Source organism: Stegostoma tigrinum, chromosome 14, assembly GCF_030684315.1.
Source record: "Stegostoma tigrinum isolate sSteTig4 chromosome 14, sSteTig4.hap1, whole genome shotgun sequence".
Classification (NCBI taxonomy): Eukaryota; Metazoa; Chordata; class Chondrichthyes; order Orectolobiformes; family Stegostomatidae; genus Stegostoma; species Stegostoma tigrinum.
Window position 1 is genome coordinate 75,785,691 of NC_081367.1, and position 13,839 is coordinate 75,799,529.

Consider the following 13,839-nt stretch of genomic DNA (forward strand, 5'->3'; position numbering starts at 1 on the left):
AATTAAACACTAATCCCTGTTGTACAATACAACACTAATTCCTGTTGTACAATACAGCACAAATACCTGTTGTACAATACAACACTAATACTTGTTGTACAACACAGCACTAATTCCTGTTGTACTATAAATGGCTAATACCTGTTGTACAATACAACACTGATACCTGTCAGACAATACAACACTAATACCTGTTGTACATTACAACACTGATACCTGTTGTACGTACAACACTAATACCTGTTGAACAATGCAACACTAATTCCTGTTGCATAATACAAGAGGGATTCCTGTTGTACATTACAACACTGATACCTGTTGTACAATACAACACTAATATCTGTTGTACTATACAAAACTGATACCAGTTGAACAATACAACACGAATTCCTCTTGTACAATACAACACTAATACCTGTTGTACAATGCAACACTCATAGCTGTTGCACATTACAACATGAATACATGTTGAACAATACAGCACTAATTCCTGTTGCACAATACAAGAGTAATTCCTGTTGTACAATACAACACTGATACCTGTTGCACAATACAACACTAACTCCAGTTGTAAAATACAACACTGATACCGATTGTGCAATACGACACTAATACCTGTTGTACAATACAACACTGATACCTGTTGTACAATACAACACTAATTCCTATTGTACAGTACAACAGTAATACCTCTGGTACAATTCAACACTGATACTAGTTGTACAAAACAACGCTAATACCTGTTGAACAATATAACACTGATGCCTGTTGAACAATATAACACTGATGCCTGTTGAAGAATACAACACTGATACCTGTTTTACAATACAACACCAATACCTCTTGTACAATACAACACTGATACCTGTTGTCCAATACAACACTAATATCTGTTGTATAATGCAACACTGATACCTGTTGTACAGTACACCACTAATACCTGTTTAACAAGACAACACTAATACCTGTTGTAAAATACAACACTGATACCTGGCGTACAATAGAACACTCATACCTGTTGTATGGTAAAACTCTATTTCCTGTTGTTCAATACAACCCTTGTACCTGTTGTACAATTCAACACTAATCACTGTTGCACAATACAACACTGATACCTGTTGTACAATACAACACTAATATCTGTGGTACAATACAAGATTAATGCCTGTTGAACAATACAACACTAATTCCTGTTGTACAATACAACACTAATTCCTTTTGAACAATACAACATTAATTCCTGTTGTACTATACAACACTAATTCCTGTTGTACAATACAACACTAATACCTGTTGTACAACACAACACTAATACCTGTTGTACAAATCAACACTGATACCTGTTGTACAATACAACACTAATTCCTGTTGTACAATACAAGACTCATACTGGTTGTACAATGCAACACGACTTGCTGTTGTAGAATACAACACAAATTCCACTTGTACAATACAAGACTAATACCTATTGTACAATACAACACTAATTCCTGTTGTACAATACAACACTAATACCTGTGGTACAATACAAAACTAATTCCTGTTGTACTTCAGTAAGGCATTTGATAAGGTTCCCCATGGTAGGCTCATTCAGAAGGTCAGGAGGAATGGGATACAGGGGAACTTAGCTGCTTGGATACAGAATTGGCTGGCCAACAGAAGACAGCGAGTGGTAGTAGAAGGAAAATATTCTGCCTGGAAGTCAGTGGTGAGTGGGGTTCCACAGGGCTCTGTCCTTGGGCCTCTACTGTTTGTAATTTTTATTAATGACTTGGATGAGGGGATTGAAGGATGGGTCAGCAAGTTTGCAGACGACACAAAGGTCGGAGGTGTCGTTGACAGTGTAGAGGGCTGTTGTAGGCTGCAGCGGGACATTGACAGGATGCAGAGATGGGCTGAGAGGTGGCAGATGGAGTTCAACCTGGATAAATGCCAGGTGATGCATTTTGGAAGGTCGAATTTGAAAGCTAAGTACAGGATTAAGGATAGGATTCTTGGCAGCGTGGAGGAACAGAGGGATCTTGGTGTGCAGATACATAGATCCCTTAAAATGGCCACCCAAGTGGACAGGGTTGTTAAGAAAGCATATGGTGTTTTGGCTTTCATTAACAGGGGGATTGAGTTTAAGAGTCGTGAGATCTTGTTGCAGCTCTATAAAACTTTGGTTAGACAGCACTTGGAATACTGCGTCCAGTTCTGGGCGCCCTATTATAGGAAAGATGTGGATGCTTTGGAGATGGTTCAGAGGAGGTTTACCAGGATACTGCCTGGACTGGAGGGCTTATCTTATGAAGAGAGGTTGACTGAGCTCGGTCTCTTTTCATTGGAGGAAAGGAGGAGGAGAGGGGACCTAATTGAGGTATACAAGATAATGAGAGGCATAGATAGAGTTGATAGCCAGAGACTATTTCCCAGGGCAGAAATGGCTAGCACGAGGGGTCATAGTTTTAAGCTGGTTGGTGGAAAGTATAGAGGGGATGTCAGAGGCAGGTTCTTTACGCAGAGAGTTGTGAGAGCATGGAATGCGTTGCCAGCAGCAGTTGTGGAAGCAAGGTCATTGGGGTCATTTAAGAGACTGCTGGACATGTATATGGTCACAGAAATTTGAGGGTGCATACATGAGGATCAATGGTCGGCACAACATTGTGGGCTGAAGGGCCTGTTCTGTGCTGTACTGTTCTATGTTCTATGTTCTATGTTCTATGTTCTATGTTCTATGTTCTACAATACAACACTAATTCCTGTTGTACAATACAACACTAATACTGGTTGTACAATGCAACACGACTTGCTGTTGTAGAATACAACACAAATTCCACTTGTACAATACAAGACTAATACCTATTGTACAATACAACACTAATTCCTGTTGAACAATACAAAACTAATTCCTGTTGTACAATACAACACTAATACCTGTTGCACAATACAACACTAATACTTGTTGTGCAATACAACACTGATACCTGTTGTACAATACAAAACTGACACCAGTTGTACAATACAACACTAATACCTGTTGTACAATACATCACTAATTCCTGTTGTACAATACATCACTAATTCCTGTTGTACAATACAACACTAATACCCATTGGAGAATACAACACTAATACCTGTTGTACATTGCAACACTGATACTTGTTGTACAATACAACACTGATACCTGTTGTTGAATACAACAGTGATACCTGTTGTACAATATAACACTAACACCTGTTGAACAATACAACATTAATTCCTGTTGTACAATACAACACTAATACCTGTTGTGTACAATACAACACTAATACCTGTTGTACAATACAACACTAATCCCTGTTGTACAATTCAACACTAATCCCTGTTGTACAATACAGCACTAATACCTGTTGTACAATACAACACTAATACCTGCGGTACAATACAACACTAATACCTGTTGTACAATACAACACTAATTCCTGTTGTACAATACAACACTGATTTCTGTTTTACGATACAACACTAATACCTGTTGTACAATACACGAGTAATTCCTGTGTCCAATGCAACACTGATACCTTCTGTACAATACAACACTAATTCCTGTTGAACAATACAACACTAATGCCTGTTGTACAATACAACACTAATACCTGTTGTACAATGCAACACTAATTCCTGTTGTACAATACAACACTATTAGCTGTTGTACAATACAACACTATTAGCTGTTGTACAATACAACACTGATACCTGTTGTACAATACAGCACAAATACCTGTTGTACAGTACAACACTGATACCTGTTGTACAGTACAACACTGATACCTGTTGTACAGTACAACACTAATACCTGTTGTGCAATTCAAGACTGATACCTGTTGTACAATACAACACTAATACCTGCTGTACAATACAACACTAATTCCTATTGAACAATACACACTAATGCCTGTTGTACAATACAACACAAATACCTGTTGTACAGTACAACACTGATACCTGTTGTACAGTACAACACTGATACCTGTTGTACAGTACAACACTAATACCTGTTGTGCAATTCAAGACTGATACCTGTTGTACAATACAACACTAATACCTGCTGTACAATACAACACTAATTCCTATTGAACAATACACACTAATGCCTGTTGTACAATACAACACTAACACCTGTTGTACAATGTGATACTAATTTCTGTTGTACAATACAACATTATTAGCTGTTGTACAATACAACACTAATACCTGTTGTACAATACAACACTAATTCCTGTTGATCGATACAACATTAATTCCTGTTGTACAATACAACACTAATACCTGTTCTACAATACAACACTAATTCCTGTTGTACATTACAACACTGATACCTGTTGTACAACACAACACTCATTCCTGTGTTTCAACACAACATTAATACCCGGTTAAGAGACAGCATGTTCGTCAGATTCTGCTCAACTCTTCAGGACAGAGCCACCTACAGACTGAACAAATAAGACACCATATGGTATTTACTGAGACTGATACAGCCACACATTGACACCTACACCTTCAGTTAAATGAAGCAGGGATAATGTCAATGCTTGTTTTATCTAATATTAGCCAGGTTGTAAATATTATACAAAGTAAGTGAACAGTGACGGCTGTCTTAGCGTCCTGGAAACTGACTTTTTGGAAGGTGGCTGTAACTTTTTCACCGAACCAAAGTTGGAAATATCCAGAATGACCCAAAGTAAACTGAGTGGCTGGTTTTCCTTTACTGGTTCACATTTGTAGCAGAAGCAGGGCCTTTCCTTATCAGAGGAATCTATGCATTTATAACAAATGGACGGGCACAGGCCATCAATGCAAATTCCTCTCTATCCAGAAATGAGAGAGAAATTACAGAGTTGTGATTATTATATATAAGGTAGTAAAACTTGCAACATTTGCTTTTCTTTTTAACCAATCCTCTTTAAATGATGGCTGCAGTAGAGGGAAGAGGTTATGACATAACCATACCTTCCAGATCATGTTCTAGGCATCACCATCCCTGGGTATGTCCTGTCTCACTGGCAGAATAACCCAGCCGAGGTGGCAGCACAGTGGTATACAGTCAGGAGTTACTCTGGGAATCCTCAACATTGACACTGGACCTCATGAAGTCTCCTGACATCAGACAAAATTGAGCGAGGAGACCTGCTGAAATAAGCTGCCCCTGCTTCCCCCTCCCCTGCCCATTCCCTCTGCTCCTGACCTCATGACTACATTAATCTAATACTAATGGATAAAGGAGCTGAACTCCAAAGATGAGGTGAGAGTAACAGCCCTTCATATCAAGGCAATGTCTGACTGTGGCATTTAGGTGCCCTAGTAAAACTGGAGTCAAAATGAATTGGGGCAAACTCTCTGCTGCAAACAGTCATGCCTGGCACAAGGGAAATATTGGTTATTGTCAGTTATCTCAGTTCCATGGACATTTCTGCAGGAGTTTCTCAGGAGAGTATCCTAGGCCCAACCATCTTGAGCTGTTTCATCAATGATCTTCCCTCCATCATGAGGTCAGAAGTGGAGACAGTCACTGATGATTACTAAACATTGAACACCATTCTAAACACCTTGGACACTCATGCTCAAATATTTGCCCATGCTCAAATATAGCAAGGCCTGAGCAATATTCAGGTTTAAGCTGACAAGTGGCAAGTAATATAGGTGTTCTGCAAGGGGTAAACAGTGTCAATCTCCAAGGCCAAATCTAACCATTAGCCTTTGACATTCAAAGGTGTGACTGTTTCTGAATCCCCCACTGTCAACATCCCTGTGGAGTTACCATTGATTAAAAACCGATACATGGGCCAGCCATATAAATACTGTGTTTTCAAGAGAAGGCCAGAGGTTGGGAATAATGCAATCAGTAACTCATATTGATCAGTTACTGTACAGATATCTGTGTGATATAGCTATAGCAGGCAACAAGAGCAAAATGCCTTCTAGTCAATTCAAACCTGGTGCAGGGTGATGTCCTTCAAGCTATACCCTCTAGTGCCAGGTTAGTGATCTCTTCCAGGAATATTTAATCATGGAAACAAATGAAAACATGTGCTTTCTCTGATAGTCAGAGCTGCAGATGCTGGACAATCCGAGATAACAAGGTGTAGAGCTGGATGAACACAGCAGGCCAAAGAGGTGGGGATGGAGCCAGTAAAGGTGAGTGTAGGAGGGGCGTTAGGGAGGAGATAGGTCAGTCCAGGGAGTACAGACAGGTCACGGGGCGGGATGAGGTTAGTACGTAGGAGATGAGGGTGTGGCTTCAGGTGGGAGGAGGGGATAGGTAGGAGGAAGGACAGGTTAGGGGGGCGGGGACAAGCTGGGCTGGTTTTGGGAAGGGGTAGGGGGAGGGGAGGTTCTGAAGCTTGTGAAGTCCACATTGATACTATTGGGCTGCAGGGTTCCCAGGCGGAAAATGAGTTGCTGTTCCTGCAACCTTTGGGTGGCATCACTGTGGCACTGCAGGAGGCCCATGATGGACATGTCGTCTAAGGAATGGGAGGGGGAGTTGGAATGTTTCGTGACTGGGAGGTGTAGTTGTTTATTGCGAACTGAGCGGAGGTGTTCTGCAAAGTGGTCCCCAAGCCTCCGCTTGGTTTCCCCAATGTAGAGGAGGACACACCGGGTACAGTGGATGCAGTATACCACATTGACAGGTGTGCAGGTGAACCTCTGCTTGATGTGGAAAGTTTTCTTGGGGCCTGGGATGGGGGTGAGGGAGGAGGTGTGGGGGCAAGTGTAGCACTTCCTGCGGTTGCAGGGAAATGTGCCGGGTGTGGTGGGGTTGGAGGGGACTGTGGACTGACAAGGGAGTCACGGAGAGAGTGGTCCCTCCGGAAGGCAAGCAAGGGTGGGGATGGAAAAATGCCTTTGGTGGTGGGGTCAGATTGTAGATGGTGGAAGTGTTGGAGGATGACAAGTTGGATCCGGAGGTTGGTGGGGTGGTACGTGAGGACGAGGGGGATCCTGTTTTGGTTGTGATTATGGGGACGGGGTGTGAGGGATGAGTTGCGGGAAATGTGGGAGACACGGTTGAGGGTGTTCTCAATGATGTGCTTTCTCTGCCTCATTTGCCACAAGGCTTGAAAAGATGAAACTTTGATTAGAGCAGCCAGGAAGGCTTTATTCCTATTACTGATTTTTAAAAAATTCATTCACGGCCAGGCCAGTATTTAATGCCCATTCATAATGCCCCAGAGGGCAATTAAGGGTTAACCACATTTTTATGTCACACACGGGCCAGACTAGGTAAGAATGACAGATCTCTTTTCCTGAAGAATATTAGTGAATCCAGATGGACTTTGACTGAACATGGTTTCATGGTCATTATTACACTCTTAATTCCGGATTCCTTATTGAATTCAGATTCCACCATCTATCAGGGAAAGGTTTGAGCCCATGCCTTGAGAACATTAGCGGAGTTTCTGGATTAATAGACTAGCAATAACACCACTCAGCTATTGCCTCCCTTTGATTGATTCATATTCTAAATATATAGCCCCCAGTTAACAAAATGGTGACTTTGAAGAAATTCAAAGGGGAATTCTTTCACTAAGATGATGGTGAGAATCCAGAATTCACTTCCTGAAATGGTGGCAGAGAGTTTTGTCATATAAGAAGGACTTTAAAAGGCATTTGAAGTGCCATAATCCACAAGGCGATGGCGGTCAAGAGCAGGGAAGCAGGACTAGACTGGTTAGTACGTGTTGGGAATCACAAAGGTCTAAGTGACCTCCTTCCATGTTGCTGGAAAAGCTCAGCAGGTCTGGCAGCATCGGTGAACAGAAATCAGAGGTAAAGCTTTGAATCTTTGAACCTTTCCTCAGAATTGACCAGACTCTTCACAGATGCTGCCAGACCTGCGGTGCTTTTCTAACAACTTCTGTTTTGTCCCATGTCAAATATGGTCTTGCCCGACAACAGCTGCTCCCAATAACTCTCCCTAGCTCATGCCTTATTCTGTTGTCGTTTGCCTTCCCCTAATTTAGTATCTTGCCACAAGGTTTTGACATCTTTATTCATAGCTATCTTAAAACTTGAGTTGTGATCACTGTTTCCAAAATGCTGTCCCACTGAAAGGTCAGTCACTTAGCCAAGCTCATTAGCCAACACAATGTCCAGCATGGCCCCTCACCTGGTTGGACCAGCTACATACTCTTTCAAGAAACCCTTTCGGATGCATCTAACAGATTGTTCTTGTTCTAAGGGAGTCCCAGTCAATATTGGGGAAAGTTACAGTCACCCACATGACAACCCTTATTGTTATTGCAGCTTTCCACAATCTGCCTACATATTTGTTCCTCAATGTTTCAATAACTGTTGGCAGGCCTATAGTATAATTCTATTAGAGTTCTTATTTTTGAGCTCTACTCGTATTGCCTCAGTGGATAAGCCCTCCAATATGTACTCTCCATGTGCAGATGTAACATTCTCCCTGATTAGTAATGGAACTCTTCCAACTCTTTTACTTTCCTCTCTATCTTGTCTAAAGCAACAAAACTCTGGAACGCTGAGCAACCAGGCCTGTCCCCCGCTCAACCAAGTTTCTGTGACGGCCATAACAGCATAGTCTGATGTACTGATCCAGGCTCTAATCTCACATGCCTTACCCATAATATTCCTTGCATTGAAATAAACACACTCCAGTACCGATTAGTACCATTGTGCTCATTTACCTGTCTCTGCCTGTTCTTCCTTAGCGACTTAGTGGCCCTAACATCTACCATGGATTTAGTAAGGGGATGTCGTGCCTAAAAAACCTGTTAGAATTCTTTGAAGAGGTAAAAAGTAGGTTAGACCAGGGAAACCCAGTGGATGTTAACTATCTAGACTTCCAAAAGGTCTTTGATAAGGTGCCTCACGGGAGGCTGCTGAGCAAGGTGAGGGCCCATGGTGTTCGAGGTGAGCTACTGGCTTGGATTGAGGATTAGCTGTCTGACAGAAGGCAGAGAGTTGGGATAAAAGGCTCTTTTTCGGAAAGGCAACCGGTGACGAGTGGTGTCCCGCAGGGTTCAGTGTTGGGGCCACAGCTGATCTGGATGAAGGGACTGGGGGCATTCTGGTGAGGTTTGCCGATGATACGCAGATAGGTGGACAGGCAGGTAGTACTAAGGAGGTGGGGAGGCTGCAGAAAGATTTAGACAGGTTAGGAGAGTGGTCCAGGAAATGGCTGATGAAATTCAATGTGAGCAAACGAGAGGTTTTGCACTTTGGAAAAAAGAATACATGCATGGACTATTTTCTAAACAGTTAGAAAATTCGTAAAGCAGAGGTACAAAGGGATCTGGGAGTGTTGGTCCAGGATTCTCGAAAGGTTAACTTGCAGGTTGAGTCTGTGATTAAGAAAGTGAATGTAACGTCATCATTTGTCTCAAGAGGGTTGGAATATAAAAGCAGTGATGTGCTTCTGAGACTTTATAAAGCTCTAGTTAGGCCCCATTTAAAATACGGTGTCCAATTTTGGGCCCCAAACCTCAGGAAGGACATACTGGTGCTGGAGCATGTCCAGCAGAGATTCACATGGATGATCCCTGGAATGGTAGGTTTAACGTACGATGAACGGCTGAGGATCCTGGGATTGTCTTCATTAGAGTTTAGAAGGTTGAGGGGAGATCTAATGGAAACTTACAAGATAATGTACGGCTTAGAAAGGGTGGACACTGGGAAGTTGTTTCCGTTAGGCAGGGAGACTAGGACCTGTGGGCACAGCCTTAGAGTTTGGGGGGGGTAAATTTAAAACGGAAACGAGGAGACATTTCTTCAGCCAGAGAGTGGTGGGCTTGTGGAATTCATTGCCACGGAGCACAGTGGAGGGCGGGACGTTAAATTCTTGATCTCACAAGGAATCAAGGGCTACGGGGAGAGTGCAGGGAAGTGGAGTTGAAATGTCCATCAGCCATGATTAAATGGCGGAGTGGACTCGATGGGCCCAATGGCCTTACTTCTACTCCTATGCCTTATGGTCGTCCCCTCAATCCCTCTGGGACCTGGTGCTGTAGTTTAATTCCAAATGATCATGATGATGCTGACTAATAGGGAAAGGTTGAATTGTTTGAAGAGGTTGAACAATTAAAGTTTTACAGAAGTTGGCTAATCAGTAAATGGGGAATGAACTCAAAGTCATAAGAATAAATAAGTGAAAATATTACAGCATGGGATGTTTTACAAGTAGCTACTGTGACACAGACCATAATGTTTATCATGGAATTAATAAAGAGCAAGAAGTTGTATTTGTTCACATTACTTCACAATCAACGAACTCTGCGTTCCAAAGAACTGTCATACCAGACTCAATGTGCTAACTCTGTTTCTCTCTCCCAATGCTGGCAGCATTCTTTTTGTATCAGATTTTCAGCATCTGCAGATTAGCTTTTATTTGAGTATTCAGTTATATATTGAACATTTTCTGGACTCAATTCTGTAGGTAATAAGAACACAACAAGCACAAAAATACAGTAATTAGAACCTTCATGGAGATTTTTACTAATATTGTGTTTATTTTGTCAATTGCAAACTTTGTAGCAAAACATGATTTTCTTTATTAGGCAGAGATGCAGTTTTCTACATACTCAGAATATAAATAAGAGAAATTTCCTCTGAGAAAGAAAACCTCCTTTTCAGTCACCAAATGAATAATCTAGTTTATTTAAAACTCGAACTTAAAAGGCCAATGTTACAGCAATTTCATCCTTATAGATACAGCAACTTTATTATGATTCTTTCTGCTCAGTAACATTTCACATTAACATAAATGTGTTAAATTACAAATACTGATCTGCACAACTAGCTAAATTTCTAAGAAAAAATATGTACAGTACTGCAGAGCAATGAAAGAAGTGCAATAACTTAACATTAGCCCATTTCAATATACATGATATGGCTACATCTTGAACCTTCTTGCCAAATAATGGTTAAATAAAGGGCATACAGAAAATCCTTCCTTTCTGCATATATTACCCCATTATACAAAATACAGGCTTTAAGAGACTCTTGTGATTAAAGCTAAGATTGGTGAACAACACAACTGTGCAAGAGATCTGGAGACGTCACGCATCAACATAACACTCCTGACAGCAACCAAATAGGCTATAAGAATGGGTTGGTTGAAGAGCTTCCTGTTGGAAACTGCCCCATTGGAGCTCCAGCCTGTGGGAGGGATAACAAGAAATGAAAGACAAACATTATTTGTTTTCTTTTTAACTACAATATGAGAAAAGTCAAGAATAAACTGCAATATTCACAGTAAATCTGGACATTTTCTAAGAAGTGCCTATTAAGGTAACTCATAAGCTATGTACACAAATGAACAATTTATTCTGTGTTGGTAAATATTTTCTAAAACAGATGCTACACATCAGGAATTGGCAATATTATTTCTCATTTAAAATTCACCATAATAGCTCAAAAAGATCCACCTAAACTCACATTCTTCCCACTAACAGCTTCAGCTTTGCTGTCATCACCATAAATATTAGATAATTGTTATAATATTTAAATACTGCTTTTCAATAATTCAATCTCTAGAAATAATGTCCAGTTAACAACAGATCAGTGTATAATCAACAAAGTCTGTAGAATTGGGACAAATGATCCAAGGTTCCTTTAAAAGCTTCACAACTGTCATTGGAACTCAGATTTTTAGACCAAAGCAGCTAACATGCAACATTTTATATTAAATTGCATCTTCCTTTTTAACGCATAAGCAAAAATGTAGACAAATGATATTTTTCTTTTTTTTTTAAAGGAAGGGTGCAGAGACTGGTTAGCCCAGCGTTTACTGTTCACCCCAGTTGCTGTTCAGAAGATGGTGCTGAGCTACCTCCTGGAATTGTTGCAGTAAATGTCCATGTAAGTACATATTGTAGGAAATATTAGAAAATTGAAAGCACTGTTAGAGAAAGTTCTGGCATGTGTTCATGACAAAAAAGGTTTTTTTTAAAAAACTAAACATATACGTTACCAGAAAGGGATTACTAGACATTGTAGATGCTGCCATTGGTTGACCATATGGCATGACCATTGGTTTAGGTTGTTCGAATGAACCAAAACCTCCACCTTAAGAAATAAAAAGCAAAACATTTAACAAGAGGAGAGTTTATAATTGGAAAAGCAACGCAAAGACAGAAATTCTATTGATATTACCAACTGGTTGCTGTGGAAATGCTGAATGTTGAGGAAAGGTCACAGGGCCAGATAAGACTGGTTGCTGGAAGCCACCACTGAAGCTGGTGGGAAGAGTATATCCTGCTGGGTTGGCAAACAATGTTGGCATGCTCATTGACGCTGTTCCAAAGCTTACTATTTCACAGAGAAAGGAAAAAAAACAAGTTAACGGAAAGCTCAAAAGACTCATTCCCAACCTGTAAGAAGCCTGTACAGGGGATAGTTTTGACTTAGTTAAGCGGACAGTAATCACAACATTGGATGTTGATTTTGCTTTGATCATACATAGCACATACGCAACATGGTATGTTCAGCAATACACGTGTACAATTTTCAAAAGAGCTATACTAAATGCACATCAAAATGGAAAATGTTCAATAAAAACTGAAGAAACTGCGGATGTTGTAAATCAGAAACAAAAACAGAAGTGGCTGAAAATCTCGGCAGGTTTGGCAGCATCTGTGAAGCAAAAATCAGAGTTAACGTTTTGGGTCTGAGGATTCTGAGCAAGGATCACCAGACCTGAAACATTAACTCTGATTTTTCTTCACAGGTGCTGCCAAACCCTCTGAGCTTTTCTAGCAACTTCTGATTTTGATCTGGAAAATGTTCAGTAGAGCTATTAGCAGCATACAAGCCATCAAATAAAATACATGTGATATTAGAACACAGAACAGTACAGCACAGGAATGGGCCCTTCAGCCCAGAATGTTGTGCTGAACATGTTGCCAACTTATGTTAATCCCTTCTGCCTGCCATATCTCTCCATTACTTGCATATTCATGCGCTTATATAAAAGTTCCATAAACATTACTATCATATCTGCCTCCACCACCACCCCTGGCAGTGTGTCCCAGACTCCTACCACAGTCTGTGTAAAAACCTTGCCCCTCACACTGCCTTTGAATATTCCCCCTCTCACCTTAAATGGATGCTTCCTACTGTTGGACATTTCAACTCTGGGAAAATGATTCTGTCCGTCAACCTATTCATGCATCTCATAATTTTATAGATTTCCAAGAAGTCTCCCCTCAGGCTCGACCACTCCAGAGACAACAGCCTGAGTTTTTCTAGTCTCTCCTGATACCTCATACCCCGCTAATCCGGGCAGTATCCTAGTAAACCTCTTCTGCACTCTCTCCAAAGCCTGCACATCCTTCCTATAATGTGGCGACCAGAACTGGACGCAATACTCGAAGTGTGGCCTAAAACAAGTCTTAGAAAGCTGCGACATGCCAACATGACTCTTGTACTCAATTCCCTCACCAATAAAGGCAAGCATGCCATATGCCATAGCGATGCTACAGAGATGAAGCAGACGTTGTGATAAAACAGTGATGTCTATAGCTCAGGTTATAAATAATATGATGTTTCCACAGAAAATGACCACAAAAGAAAGTAGAATGATGGTGACTGTACAGATCTGCGGAGTTTGAACAGAAGATGATGGATTTAGCACCTTCTTAAGTTTTAAGTGCAGGAAATGACAGCTCCCTCAGATCTGGGTGCCAGGTAAAATTTCTGACACCAGGACAATTGGAGGGATTAAGAGACACAGTGGATAAGTAAGGAGCTAGGTGTTGTCAGATGCATGTTTTCAAATGATGTTGGTGGGGGGCAGCATGTAGATGAGAAGGAGGGGCAAAGGATATACCACTGCGGACTCCAGAGGCAATGGTG

General features: G+C 41.0%; 1 protein-coding gene across 5 annotated transcripts in view; it reads right to left on the minus strand.

Annotated features, from left to right (window-relative positions):
• Window positions 1-10,493: 10,493 nt before the first annotated feature.
• Window positions 10,494-13,839, minus strand: part of agfg1a (ArfGAP with FG repeats 1a) — a 65,926-nt gene continuing 62,580 nt past the window's right edge. For all 5 annotated transcript variants that reach the window (XM_048541611.1, XM_048541610.1, XM_048541613.1 and 2 more), the window contains 3 exons: window positions 12,139-12,294; window positions 11,957-12,051; window positions 10,494-11,142 (listed from right to left, as the gene is read on the minus strand). In XM_048541611.1, coding sequence (XP_048397568.1) covers window positions 11,083-11,142; window positions 11,957-12,051; window positions 12,139-12,294 — 311 coding nt within the window. In that variant the 3' untranslated portion in view covers window positions 10,494-11,082. The remainder of the gene's footprint in view (window positions 11,143-11,956; window positions 12,052-12,138; window positions 12,295-13,839) is intronic.